The sequence below is a fragment of the Thunnus maccoyii genome, chromosome 15 (assembly GCF_910596095.1).
Source record: "Thunnus maccoyii chromosome 15, fThuMac1.1, whole genome shotgun sequence".
NCBI classification, from domain to species: Eukaryota; Metazoa; Chordata; class Actinopteri; order Scombriformes; family Scombridae; genus Thunnus; species Thunnus maccoyii.
The window spans coordinates 27,565,535-27,581,124 of NC_056547.1; the positions used below are offsets into that span (position 1 = coordinate 27,565,535).

The following is a 15,590-nucleotide window of genomic DNA, read 5'->3' on the forward strand; positions in this document are numbered from 1 at the left end:
CAGGTACAGTGCCAAAGTGAAGAGTTGTTGATAATAGTAATACAGTAATATAAAAAGACCAAAATCGGCACCATATAGTGGTTTAATCTGACAGTGCTGCTCTACAACCTTTTGCATCAAAAAGCTATTTGACACATAAACATACAGTAGATTCCTCGTCGCCCACAGTGTCACATCAGGCTACCGCCTCACGCTGAGCAGAGCAATTTATTGGCCATGTTGTCCCCCGTTGGCCCTGGCACACTATCGCTCTCCGGACTATTTTTATCCATCCAGGGGAACATGTCGGCATCCGTTCCCCTGCCCGCTCCCATAATTCCTCTCTGTGTCCAAACACACGCTGACAAGAAATAGGTCTGCAGCAGCCCGGTGCTTTACAACAGACTGCTGTTTCACATGAACAACCCCACTCACGCTCTCATCTTACATTTATGTGCCTCACACATACTCTCACTCTCTCTGGATCTCTCTCACTCTGGCTTTCTGTGTGTGTGTGTGTGTGTGTGTGTGTGTGTGTGTGTGTGTGTGTGTGTGTGTGTGTGTGTGTGTGTGTGTAAATGATGAAAGTAAAAGTAATACAAGAAACCGACAGGGGCATCTGGCCTAATTCCAATAGAAAATGGAATTGGATTAGTGCCTCTCTTCTCGCAGCTGCGTGTGTGTGTGTGTGTGTGTTCTTGTGTGTGAGTGTGAATATGTATGCGTGCATGCATGCGTGTGTGTCTGTGTGTGTGTGTGTGTGTGTGTGTGTGCGTATCTGTGTGTGGCGAAAATGAAGGTAACAATGGAGCTCGGCAGCAGCCAGCTGCCCAACAGTGAAGTGCTGATGAACAGTGAGGAAACAGAGCCGCTGCTGCTGCTCAACACCTTCCTGTGCGTACGTGTGTATATGTGTGTGTGTGTGTGAGAGAGAGTCTGTGTGTGTGTGTGTGTATCTCATGCTTGCGTGCACATCCCTCACAGATCAGTCAACCACATGACATTGATCATACTCGTCATTTCTTCTGGCTTATAGATGCAGCCTTTGTTATATACACTGTAGTAATGTTGCCTAATCTTCTAATGGATAAGAACTTTAAATGGCAACTCTGTGCGGCTGATTTAACTGCTGATAATCACACACTTTATTTATTCACTCCCATGCTGCTACAGAGAGAGAATTGAGTTAGATGATTAGAGCGTCTCTTCCTCTCCAAACGACTGCGGGTAGATTAAATCTCTCCCCTTTTCTTCCCTCCTCTCTTTATTTTTCGTAAACGCAGCGCCGGTCCTAAAGGAGACAACATCTACGAGTGGAGGTCGACCATCCTGGGCCCTCCAGGCTCCGTGTACGAGGGAGGAGTGTTTTTCCTGGACATCGCCTTCACACCAGACTACCCCTTCAAACCACCCAAGGTGAGTCATGGCCTCCAGCTACACAGCACAACATCCAACCTCCCCCCCCCAACCCCCCCACTTCTCCTTCACCCAGAGCTTTACACAATGCCACCATTGTCACAGCTGGCTGTCAGCTTTCACCCTGTTGTTCAACAACAATGACTTGTTTAAGGCTTGTTCACCTACAGCAAATAATGGATGACAGCAGCACAGAGAGCTGAAGCTAGTCTGGAGATAAATGATGGTCCTATTCTTTTTTTTTCTGCATATTTTTCTATCAGTAATTTCTACAATTTTTAATTGCCCATGAAAAGACCAAAACCAATAATGTGTCTGGAAGAATCAATAAATGAACCATGGTAACTGCATACCAATAATGGCCACATCTGTAGCCTCAGAATGTCTAAAAGACTTCAAGATAAACAGTGCATGACAGAAGGTTTTGAATTTTTTTGAATTTGACAAAAAAACCCATCAAAATCAGGTGTAAAAATGAACACTACTATGGCAAAACAGGCACAAATGTAAAGATTCATTTTTTTAAAACCCTCAGTAATGAACTAAAACAGCTGCTTACTTTACTTTTTAACTCAAACAGGAGGAAGCAGTGCATTTGTTGGGGACTATTTTCAGCTGTGGATTATTCCACATTTGCTGTTTTAGTGAGTATTTCTAGCAACAGGACGGTGTGTGTGTGGGATTGACTCAAAATAAACCACAGTGTGTGTGTGTGTGTTCATGGTAATGAAGGAACATGTCATCCAGTGCAACAGTGTGGCTCACTGATGTGTTTTTAATAGTTTTTGGAACAATGGAGCTCTATGGCACAGAGGAATAAGATATACCAAGCTTTGGAAAACACACACAAAACTTGATTGAAGGATCAATTCAGTTTGGTTTTGGTCTTTTCATTACATTTGTTAACAATAAGAAAAATCTAGAAAATCACCAGACTTACGCTTGAGGTGTTTCTTGTTATTTGTTCCCCTCCTGATATGCATGCAGCTAGCATTCAGCAGCATTTGGCTTCCCTCCAGTGACGCTGTGGGTTTGTGGGTATGTGTGTGTATGTGTATGTGTGTGTGTGTGTGTGTGTGTTCTGCTGATGCAAGTGTGTGTCAGTATTTACACAGTAGACTGGCTGTCAGCGGTTGCCACCTCCCTCAGTTTTTAGTCGTGCTTCTGATTTTACCCTGAGTTTTGGTTTCAAGTCTAGAAATACTCGCTGGTTAACCTCTATCAGCTATTGAGAGAGGCGTGTTTTTAAAAATAAACAGGAAAAGTAAACAGGAGAATATTTTAGGATGCGTGCCATGTTTGGATTCCTTCGGATCATGGTTGAGAAATGAGAGAGAGAGAGAGAGAGTCGGTGAAGAGACAGTCGACAACAGCATCGGGACAGAATTTGCCTGTTAGATTATGAGGTACCTCATATGCAAAGTTCATATTTTGTCCCGAGGGCGACGCTAGAACAAAGGTCAGGTGGTCACGGTAAACATTAGGATTCAACCTCAAATTCATATTTGAATGGAAATCTAGCCATCAATTTGTAAGATACCTGTCACACCTTTGAAAGTTGTGGTCAAAATGGAAATGTGATGTGACTGTGGTGTTCATAGAAAAGGTCAGAGGGACGCAAAAACCATTACCAGTCATCCTGTAGGGAGCAGGAATATCCACGGGGGATTCAGTCCAGTCTGTTCTCTTCTGTAGCTGTTTCACTGCCCATCAAAGTGTTGAAGTTTTATATATTTTTGTCACATTGTTCAGGCAAGTTGATTAAAACTGCAAGTACAGAAAACTGATACTACATGGTCTGTTGCTACCTTCTACCTCCCAACATTCACCACCTCTTGTAACAGTGAGCACTGCATTTTGGGTTATGCATTTTATTCCAGCTGTTGAAATTAAAGAACAGTAGTGTACTTGGCAGGAATGATTATTGAGCCTCAGTACTGAATTCAGGTAGATTCTTTGTCATTTACTCCTTTTATTCATGCAAAGTTTTTATGTCTTTCCTTTTATCCCTTTAAAGTCATTAGTGAATGACTTCCTGATGCTCTCTCAATAACTACTTGTCTCCCATGCAGCCGATTACGCTGCATCCACAGTGATAATTTAAGCAAATGATAAGTTTGGATGTGAGTCATTTCTCCATCATCGTCTCACACATTCAGGCACTAAAGGGAGGCAAATGTGTTTATAAAAACACTGATGAATTTGTGAAGTTCTTTCATTAAATAGAAAAGAAAGTTAATATTCCTTTAAAAAAAAAAAAAACAACTTTATCCATCTGTAAAATTAAAGCTGCAGCCACATATTAAAGTTATTGGCTAATATTTTGCTACAGCCTCAGGTATTTGATCTGCAGTCTAGTGCGAAACACGATTCCAAAGTAGAAACAATGTTCAGGTCGAGCTATGAGCCGACCAGCTGAAACCGCCTCCGTCCTGGCAGTCCACACTGAGGGGGAAACAGAGCTCGTCTAAACTCTTGGCCTCCTGCTGCCTTGTTTTTCCAGTCTGGCTGTGAGTGCTGCCATCCAGCAGCTCACCAGCTCACAGCCACCAATCTGACAGCTGCAGCTGCTCACTACACTGGCTCACTCACTAATGTTAGGATGATAAGGCCAGTTTAGGCTCACACTGATACTCTTAAGATAGAGGTTGAGGATAGCAAGGACGTTGCTTGGGCGTTTTGTTTTGATATGAGGTTTTATATATGTCTAATTCCTTGACCTGTTCAGCAGAGCCACCCAAGGACAGGAGAGATTAGACCGCTCTAACTAACATTATCCCCCTCCATCAACTCTAATTTCCTCATGGCTTTGAACTAAATTCCAACCACACACTTCATCTTCCTCTGCATGGGATCGTTCTCATTTTGGAACTTGTGAAATTGGCTGTTTAACGTGCCATGAAGCGCCATAAAGTCAAGCTTAAGCTTATGGATGATCAGCCATTCAATACATTTTCTCCTTTAAACCCAACCTTTCCATTCTGTCTCATTTGTTAAATATGTCATGATGACTGCCTTGCTATAAAACTATGAATCAGCTCAATTGATTTTCATTCCATTGGCCCCAAAATGACTTAAATGTGAACAGATTTGAGCTCATGATAGAGGAACATGCTCAATCATTGTTAAGCCAAGTGAGGCCCTTTTTATAAATGTTGGAACCTTTGCAACCCGCAAAACCATTAAAAGTCAAACATCTAAAAATGCACTACATCATAATATTTATAGATATTGTGATCTATAATTACATAAACCATGATAGAGGATTTTATCCATGTCTTCCATCCTTAAATCACCATTAACCCATAATTCAACAGTCTCTCTCTGCCAATGAATGTCTTCAAATACTCATGTTCATGATCCATGCAGATGATCCAGGTTTATGTCGACAGTTTTTTCTTTGTTTGTTTTTGTTTGGTGGTTTTTTGGTAAAGGTTTCAAATGGTTTTCCTAAATGCAGTTATTTTTGCTCTGATAGCAGTGGGACTATATCACTTTTGAAAGAAGAACTAACACATTGTTCCCCTTCGAAATGAAAAGTTGAATTCATAAGCAATAAAAAAACACAGCCCTGCTCAATTCAACACACTCAGAGGTTTTGCTGCTACAGTCTTACTTGGTCTGGTATGACTAGTAGCTAATGTTAGCAGCTGTTCCATAGATATTTACTGTATAACTGACATTCTGAGTCCATTTCATGACTTCATGACTCTACTTTCATTACTTTATGCTACAATTTAGCATTTGCCTTACATTATCACTTACACATGTCTTTACATTATTCTGTAATTGAACAGTGGCCCTGCATAAACTGATTTGACTTCTTGGGGACACAACACAAAAAGCTATTAACACAACTCTGACATATTATCACCTTATATAGTCAATATGACAAATGTCTCAACAAACAGTTGCTTAATTACACATTCAGGAGTATTCATGGAATACATGGAGACATTAAAATTCATTTGGAGTTGTGTTTCTGGCCATCTGATGAATGCAAGTTCAACATTCACTCTCCTTTCAGCACAGCTTTGGTCTCCACCAACTGAGAAAAATATGTCTCTTTAGCTGCTAAATGCCCCGACATGTTCACTAGCTAGTCTCTGAAGCTTATGAACCCAAACATTAGGGTGCAAAACCAAATAATGAGCTGAAAGAGGCTAAAACGGGACGTAGGGCTGAGGGGAACTGCAGCAGAGTTGCGTTTGTCACTACAAGCGACACCTTTCTCAAAATCATTTGATTCATTGTTGATATGAAAATATAATAGTGCAGCTTTTATGGATTGAAGTATTGGTCTAATATTTAGATTCAGATTAAGATACTTGTGACTACTGGCCAGACTGGCATGGAATTTAGTTGTGGATATTCATGGCTCCTGAGAAGATGATTCCCAGTGACATTAGTGGCTTCATCATCAGGTCATTAAGTGTACTGAACATTATCATGCTCCCCAGAGGATGAAACCTTTTCATTTTAGATCTTTCTTGAGTTTTCCTATGTTGCCTCCCTCAGGCCAGATTGGAATAAAATATACTGAAAACCAACGGCTGGTTTGCAGTGACATTTGCTGCAGACACTGGTATTGAGGCATTAAAGCTGCATTTACTCTCTAAACACATGGAGATTAATCAGAGCGAGAGACGGGATATAAAATGAGGATGCAGAGGCTGTGTTTGGAGGCTGTGGGATGAAACCATGATACAGAGGGGATGTAGGATTAAACCCGTAGCTTTTGTTACGTGGAGGCAGCATCATAATCTATTAGCATCAGCCATGATGGGATTACAGCCTGTTAATGAGACCACACAGGCTAGCCAGGGATCTGTTTCATGGCTGCTAGGCTGCCAGCATTAGCATGCCACCGCTAACCCGTCTCAGCGGAGGTGTAAGAACAGAAGAGGAGCGACTCAGACACGAGACCAGCCCTCCACCAGTCACCATCAATCACCTCATCTCCTGCCTGCCTTTCTCCTCACATCTCCGGAAATCCTTTCATGTAATGGAAAGCGTCCTGTTTATCGCTGTGTCTGTCTATCACCGAGTCAGCCAGCATCCCCTCAGCGAGACCCAGCGTGGAATGTGAGGAAGGGGGCGGGGGGCTCGAGGGTTGTTTGTTTCTCATAAGATGGAGATGTGAAGGGAGGAATGGAGAGTTAATGAGAGGATAAAAGAGGGCAGGCTGTAGTCACAACGTGAACAGAACAGGGAGACAGGACTCCTAGCATTCCTGGACTGCCAGTCCTGGTCAGCAGCCTCTGTTTTAAAGAAGCAGAGAGGTCAAAGGTCACTCCTTAATGATGTTATGCTCCTTGTGCTGATGTTAGGCTCTGCTGAGTTCCAGATGACTGTCTTCACTTCACTGTTGACTAAAGCAGGATCCCTTCATACTGTACAGAGAGTATCTAGATTGATCTCAACCAGAAAGGTTCTTTCACTGCACTGAACCATACATTAAACTGTGCAATAGCTTTGAGGTTCTCACACTGGGTTAGAATAAACACAGATGTTTATTAACGCATCAGTATATTGGTAGACATCCATTATAAGCCAGCTTGGACTTTGAAAATCATTGAGACTGTGTATGATTTGATGTTAACAGCTTTGTGTCCAGGCAGCCTGGGAGGGCTGTCAGTCAGACCTGAGTAAGGTTTCTAATGACCAAAAATCAATTTATTAGTCGATCAACAGGCAGTTGATTGTCAACAGTTTATATAGTTGATTAATAGTTGTAATTGTCATTTATGAAAGAAAGATGCCAGACATTTGCTGTTTCCAGCTTCTCAAATATGAGGATTTTCAGTCTTTCTGATTTTCATATGTAAATGTAAATGTAAATGTATATGTAAAGTGAATATCTTTGAGAACTGTTGGTTTGTTGCACCATAGTAGTCTACAGGTTAAGATGCATGCTATATAACTGCAACATCCACGGTTAGAATCCAGCAGTGGACCTTTGTTACATGTTGCCCCCTAAACACTCTCTCCCTTCATTTCCTGTCATCTCTCCTCTGTCACTATATGGATATAAAAGCATAAGATGCCCCAAAAATACTGAACTGTTGGACAAAACAAGACATTTGTCACCTTTGGCTCTGGAATATTGTGATTTTATTTTATTGTGACTACTTAAAACAATAACAACAAATTTTAATTAATCAATAATAAAATAACCACAGTTAACAACATGACATAACACGACATGCAATAATAAAAAGGGTTTCAGATAACACTAAAAAGAAAAACAATCTAGTGTGGTTGACTGATGTGGCTGAAAGTGGAAAGCACTTACAGTTCTTACCTCAGTCAAACCAGTATGATCATGTGACTGTATTATTTCAACAATAGAGGCATTTTTGATGTTTAGAAATGTTAATCTAGATTCAGATCTGCTTCAAAATAAATACAGTGATAGACAATCATGGGATACATATGCCAGATTTAGTTTTATTTATTGAACTACAGTAGTGTGTCATAATGTTAAACATTCATTGCCTCATTTTATTAGCAAATTTAAAGGGAAACTCCACCACAATTTTTACACACTTCAATTTGGACCAATCTTTTTCTCTTTTCTTTATACAAGTGCATTTTTACTGGAGTGTTCCTTTAATTGAACCCTGTTAACATGTTTACAGTACATCCTGTTAACTAACAAGCAGACTAAATGATCTCCAACATAGTGGGTGAAGGTACAATGTTACACACAAGCACACCCTGTGCTTTCATCATATTGTTCCATCCATGCAGCCACTGTAAACCTTATTTGTAAGGAAGCTTTACTACATGCAAAGTGTTATTGTTTAGTTCCGGTACATTTTACATAAATTGGAATATCTGTATTTAACTAATCTGACAGAGTGCATGACATCACATCATCTACAGCACAGTATATTGTGCTCATACACCTCTGACATGAGGCAGCAGTTTGAGTTCATGTTTACTGCAGATATGATTGATAATATGTTACCCAGAATTCATTTCAGTGTGACATTTCCTTCAGGTTGCACACAAGCATTCATAAGCATGTCATGTTTAATGCTATTCTGGATTTTAGTGGAGAGTTGTCTGAAAGGTTTTTCATCCAATCAGAAACCCTGATTGCTGTCAGTATAGTCCTGCTCTAAGAGACTGTCTATCAGGATCAAATATTGTCTATACGCAACTTGTAATCAACTCGTGGAACACTGATCTAACTCTCTCACTGGCTGCTTCCAGGTGACGTTCCGTACGAGGATCTACCACTGTAACATCAACAGTCAGGGGGTGATCTGTCTGGACATCCTGAAGGACAACTGGAGTCCTGCCCTCACCATCTCCAAGGTCCTACTGTCCATCTGCTCCCTGCTCACTGACTGCAACCCTGGTGAGAGCTGCAGCACTCACACGCACACACACACACACACACATATGCACACACTCTTGTCCTTGACATACCTCTCTCCAGTTCTAGCTGTGACAGGTTGACTTGACATATCTGTTCTGTATGGATAATGTACAAAGAAATATGTTACTTTTGAAACACTTCACATATTATACTTGTAGATTGATTATTTGTCATAACTGACAAATCAACTAATTGTTGCAGCTCTATGGTTTGACTCTTAAAGTTTCTTTTTCACATTTTTGCCTTTATTCTAAGTTGTGAGTACAGAGAAAGACAGAAAATGAGAGATATGACGCAACAAAGGCCATCTGCTGGAACTGAACTGGGAACATTCGATTCATGTTATTTGCCATTCTGGTAACCATGCAGCTACCAGGACATCCCACCCTCTCAAATATCAATATCAGTATTGGCCTGAAAAATCCATTTGAGCATTAAACTCAGACTTTGCCTTGTTGGAATTGTTACAGAATGTTACCTGTGAAACTAATATTACATTCGTCATAACTTTTACAAAAAAAAAATGTGTCTCAGGTGTCCAATCATACATTAGACTGTAGTAAAATTGATATCTCATATGTGTAATGAAGTGCATGACTGATTCATGGAGTTCCATACAGATCCACCGCAGTGCCTTGCTCAAGAGCGACTGAGTCAAGGCTTCAGTATGTTTTAAACGAACAACACGTTCTCATCGTGACGAATCCTACAAATAGTGCACACGCTACGGGCAAGTCTCTTCTTGAAGGCGTTCACGGTGTTCCACCTCCACACGCCCGGCCAATCGCTGTGAAGTGGATATGATTGTTTCACAAGGGTACAATCATCATCAGCCTCTGCAGGTTCAGCTAAAGGAAATGAGATTTCATCCGCTCTGAGATGATCTGACAAACCCTTCATTTGTAGCAAAACTGAGGCCTTTAGGCAGCGATGGGTAACACTCCTCAACGCAGTAACCACACATTACTACCGTCAGTGTCGGTGAGTGGCGACTGTGGGCGCGAGAGACAGAAAAAAAAGGTGAAGCATTTCCATACTATTTGCATTCATCCTCTTACAATGTTGTGTCATAAATTGTGCTTCTGGGTTTTTCCTTCTCTCTCTCGGTCGCAGCTCAATCAATATTTAACCAGGACCGGCTGACTAAACACAGTCCTGTAAACAGCTGACACCGTTCTCACACAAGACATCAACATTTTTTAAAGCTATTTAGATCCATTATGGTTTAGTTTACCAGCAGCAGGGAGTTCAATCTGTCTTTTATGAACCAGTTAAACCAGTCGTTTCCTAGTTCCACCGCTCCTCTGCTACCAATACGGTTAATGTCTCCAAGTATAAAGTATTAAATTGAGCTAGCAGAGGTGGTAAAAACCTATCTGACATCACAGCGATGAGATCCAGAGTGAAAGAAGCGGGAGAAAACGTGTCAGAGCAAGAAAGGGAGTTAAAAGAGCAGGAGAATGACAGGTGATTTCAGATGTGAATCATGGGGAATGAGATGGCAAGAGAAAAGAAAGAGTGAAGGAGGAGGAGGAGGAGGAGGAGGGGGGTGGGGTGGGGGATGGAAGAGATAGTGCTGATTGTGAAGACCTCTGATGATAGCTTGTGTCCTCTCAGCGGGGGATTGCTCTTTGATAAACGTAGCGGCGGAGATTCTCCCACCGTGGCTGAAAATGAGAATAGCTGTTCCTCTCCTCCTCTTCCTCCTCCGTCCGCCCCTTGCAGCCCGAGTGGCGTTTTTTTTTTTACATGAGACGAGCCAATTCCTTTCAAGCGCCATACAAAAGGGACTTGAATGACACCCTGCACCCGTCCAAAAAAAAAAAAAAAAACAAAAAAAACCCCACCCTCCTCTCCCTGTTACCCACGCACCGTCTATCCCTCTTTCTGCCTCTTGCCTCATCAAAATCGGCCGGCTCGCTACGCTTCTCACCACTCGCTTAAGTGTCTTTTAAAGCCAGCCTCGAGTGCAGAACGAGGGCCCTGGATTTGAAATACCCTAAAAATATCTCCCCACCTCCTTCCTTCTGAAGATTTTCCTCCCACGTGCAGGCGGAGATCATCGGCATGTAGCTCATTAAAGCGAGCAAAGAGGACGGAATGACAGTTAAACAACCCCTCCGAGGGCCGCCGTTCCTCGTCGTCATGCCACGACCGACCCCTGCATCACGGTCCCCCACGAGCACATATCTACCTGGGGCGTCCCGGTGGCTCATTTGGGCTCAGCCACATGCCATGTCAGAGCGTATCTAGGGCTCAAATCCAGCCCAGGGCCTCTGTCGCATGTCATCCCCCCTTTTTTTCTTCTCCTGCCTCAGCCTCTGTGGAACATCAGCCAGAGGGATTCGTCCTCAGTGATTTCTGCTACCACTGTTTGGGTTAGATGGTTTATCTGGCTGATGTACGCAGATATACGGACAGTCTTTTATAATAAAGGCGTCTTCTCTTTTTCCTCCCCGCGGTAGCTTCAGGGGTGTCAGTTTGTCAAACTTGTAATAACACCTGCCGCGCCCTGCCTTTAAGGAGTGCTTTACTATCTGGATGAGTTCCAGGAAATGTGCAATGAAAACAGTTTAGGATTGTGTGTCCTCGGCTTGTGCAGCTCCTGTCTGCCTTCTGTTCAACAATAAAAAAAAAGAAATGGCTGAAAGGTGTTCCAAAAAAAGCTGAAATTACCATAAAATTACAGTGAACAGCTCACTCAGTGTAATCTGTGTTTATATGATTGCACTGTTGATCCAAGAGGTCCGCCGCTCGCCTCATTATCTCCTGGATTCTCCCCAAAATCAGTTTAACTTCATGATTCGTCGTCACCTCTTCAATGGCTCGTTCAAGTATATTGATACTGCGGTAACCGATGGAGAACAAGACAAAGATTTACACTCACTGTGCAGACGCTTCACAACACAACACGAGCTTTTCACCATCATTAAATGCTTTATTTTCTAGCTCTTTACATCTCAAGAGGCTATTTGTACAGCACATTTCATACACAAGGGCGATGCAAAGTGCTTTACATAACGCATTAAAGATATTAATATGCAAATTGAAAGGATAGAAAGCTGTTGAAAGGAAATTAAAAAGTTAAGAATAGAGACATAAATACAGGATAAGTAATAGATCAGAGATTCATTTACAGTGCAGAGTTGCCTCTAATACAACAAAGGAAATGAAGAGTCTTTCATTTGGATTTGATCGTGGTGTAAGTTGAGGCACATGATTAAGAAGTTGGTTCCATCTGTGGGCAGCGTTGTAGCTGAAAATCAGCTTCACCCTGTTTGGTTCTGTACCAGCTGACTACTTCCTAAAGATCTAACGGCCCCACTGGGTTTATATTCTTCAAGGAGATTAGACATTTTGGCCCAATGCTGTTAAGTGATTTATTCACCAGCAGCAGCACTTCCAAATCCATTCTATAAGTAACTAGAAGCCAGGGTAATGTGCTCAGTGCTCCTTGTTAGAACTCTGGTGGCAGCAGCAGCGCTCTCAATGTGCTGAAGTTGTCGGATGGTCTTTTTTTGGGGGGGGGAGACCAGAGAAGAGGCAATAAAATGAAGGAATAAATGAATTGAGTTTCTCTAAAGGCCGTCTGGACATGAGACCAGCTCTTTAAAGTTCTGTTATAGAGAATTTGGAAGCTGCAGACTGAGGCGATCAGTGATTGATCAGTAATTTAAAGCAGCTAAGTGGAGCAGAAAGCATTTCTACTATGTTTTATGTGAGAATCCAAAGCAGCATGATTGGTTGTCACTCCCACATGCCAGCTTTTGTGGTTCATTTTGCAGTGAAAGGTATCTTGTTGCATCTCTAGTATTGTATGGCTGCTACAACTAACTACTTATATAAAGTATCTGACAATGTCTGAAGGTGTTAATACCTGTTCTGAATGAACAGAAGAAAGCAGGATGAAAGTGAGAAGTGTATAAATGTGGACGACAGCGCACACTTTCAGACAGTCTCATAGTCATTCACTTGTTTCTACACACAAAAAGTGATGAAAGCAGTTTTGTAAAGAACTTTCAAACAAATTCTACATACTTTCTTAACTCAAATCATCGGACACAGCTCCACAACTCTGATGTTGGAAAGGTGTGGAGGCGTTTGAAACATACTGTGCAAAGTGTGCTTTACAGAGAACACTTTAGAGCTTGAATCTAAAAAGTCCAGTCTTAGATTTAGTCTTCAAAAGCCCAGATTGGTCAAACAAGTAAAGCATAACATAATACAGTCATAAATAAGCACTGATGTGGTGATTCAGGAAGCCAAAATGCTGCACAAGCTTCCACAAAGAAATAATTCTAACAGGACTTAAGTCTTTGGCTCAAGTTGTCACTTGTGAATTTTGGACTGAAATCTAGAAAAACAACCCGACGTCTTGACTCGGAGCTACAAAGACATGATGTGTAAGGATCCATTCATCCAGAAATATGGGTATAAGCCTGTAAAAACCCCCATCATTGAAACCCTAGCAGGGATTAGTGCGGAGGGGTGTTTGTGCTGCTTGCTCAGCCAAGCTCATCACACTGCTCCGTCAGCAGGCCGAGCCCCGCAGGAGACAGTCTGAAGCCAAGCAGAGTGTGTGTGTGTGTGTGTGTGTGTGAAGCTCGCAGGAGTTTGTTTCTCTCTCTCTCTCTCTGTCACCTCACTGAGAAATTGACCAGCGGCTGAGCGGCAGCGTAGTCGATAGAGGAGCCGGTGGGGAATTCATAATGGTGGCTGTTGACTGACCGGACGTGCGCGGTGTATCAACAGACGGGACGGCACGTCTTCTCAGAGCCTGCTGCCGTCTGCCAGTGCTGCCGGAGCCCACCATGATCACCGCTGATTTACAGCAGCACGCTCGTTTTACCGCGCCGCCGATAAATAAAACTGTCCTCCGCGCTGTACGTCAAGCAATACAAGCTCCACTTCAGACCACAGGAGTGATAGAGCTTCGTTTGTTTGACTTACGGCTTTTCTGTGATTTTTTTTTTCTCTCCGGTTGTAATAAAATTCCCATGCATGCTGATGAGCCGAGGTGGTCTGCTGGAAGTTCATAGACCAATTTTTTAGACTTTGATACATCGGCTCAAGTAATTGGATGTCAAACAGCAGCGCGCAGATGTTGTGATGTGTGTAAACATGCCGCATGTCCCTAATAAATAAAATATCACTCACACAGATGTGGGTTTTTGAAGGCTGCTGCTGATATCACATTTTCCTTCTGAGAAAATCTGTTAGTGAAGGTTTCTATTACAGTGTGACCCTGACAAGCTGCAGTATCTCTACAACTATCCACTGGAAGGCCGCTCGATTTGTTCTGGATATTCTTGGTCCTCCATGGATGAAACCTGTCTTTTCTGACTGACTTTTCCTCCAGTGCCCCCATCAGGCCAAACTTTCCTCTCGTCTATTAGAGTATTAGAATTTCTTGATTGATTTTTTAAAAATTTTCCTTCCATTTTCCCTTTTGTCTTTACTGTACTACCTCCCAGCCTGTCATGCATATTGCAGTATCTTATTTTGAAGTGTTGGTTGGATGCCACCTTGGGTTTTAGGAAGTCCTGATGGGTATTTTGTGCTATTTCCTGACATTTTATAACCTAAATAATGAATCAATTAGTTAAAAAAATAACCAGAAGATCAGTCAGTAATGAAAATAATTGCTAGCTGCCGCCAAACTGTAAACACTTTGAACAATGTATTGTTATGATAAACATGCTTTTACAACAGTCAAGGCAAAGATATTTTAAATGACGGGCCACCATCATATCCATATAAAGATACATCTTGTTATAATATTCAAGGTCAAAATAGAGACTGACACTGGATTTTTGGGGCAGATGCTGATACCGAAAAGGATCAAATACAGATAAAATGCTGCCTATATAATGTCAGCACATATCTGACAATATATACCAATATATACCGATATATCTGGGATGGGCCAATATCGGCTGATAATAACAGCTGATTGATATATCAGTCAGGCTCTAGATCAAAGTATGACCATCCTCATAGCAAAGAAAAAATCCCAATAATGTGGTTGTGCTTGAGTTTTTATTCTTGATGAAGTGGAAGATTCTGAAACAACCTTTTGACTATCATTGTATCATTGAAACAGCAATAACAATATGTGTGTTTATGTTGTGGATGGTGTCCAGTCAAAATGAATTCATCAAGTTAAGATTATTGTTGAACTTATTGATTAAAAGAACGATCGGTGTAGTGTCTGTCAGACAAAATAAGCAATTTGAAGACCCTCACATCAGACTCTAGTGACATGACAGGGATTCATCATTAGGTGTTGACATTTTAAAGTTGCACCAATCAATATTTTTAATGAATCAAATGATTATGTGTGATGTGAAAGGTGTTGCTCATAGTGACAAAACCCACAGAGAATAATCACCTAACTACAGTTAACCCCTCAGCTCTACTGAGCTTTTTAGCTTTTTTAGCCCATTGTTTTGGTTTTACAGCCCGCAACTTTCCTGTTTTCACTTCCAGTTCTCTCATAAAACTCAATAAATACTTTGTCTGTTGTGTGGAGTCTCACTGAGTTCGCTCCTCTTGTGTTTACAGCCGACCCTCTGGTTGGAAGCATCGCCACACAGTACCTGACCAACAGAGCTGAGCACGACAGGATAGCCAAACAGTGGACCAAACGCTACGCCACATAGACCAGCATGACTCATCCAGGACCTGCCCCAACCCACCCATCATATACACACACACACACACACACACACACACACACACAAACACACACCTCCCCTCCTCTGAAATCTATGGAAGCACACCCGCCCCTGTCACCCCCCCCGCC

At 41.9% G+C, this 15,590-nt stretch overlaps 1 protein-coding gene across 1 annotated transcript in view; it reads left to right on the forward strand.

Annotated features, from left to right (window-relative positions):
• Positions 1 to 15,590, forward strand: part of LOC121912815 (ubiquitin-conjugating enzyme E2 E2-like) — a 67,077-nt gene extending 51,487 nt beyond the window's left edge. Inside the window, exons 4-6 of the mRNA XM_042435263.1 lie at positions 1,263 to 1,395; positions 8,617 to 8,764; positions 15,350 to 15,590. Of these exons, the coding sequence (XP_042291197.1) occupies positions 1,263 to 1,395; positions 8,617 to 8,764; positions 15,350 to 15,447 (379 nt within the window). The 3' untranslated portion in view covers positions 15,448 to 15,590. The remainder of the gene's footprint in view (positions 1 to 1,262; positions 1,396 to 8,616; positions 8,765 to 15,349) is intronic.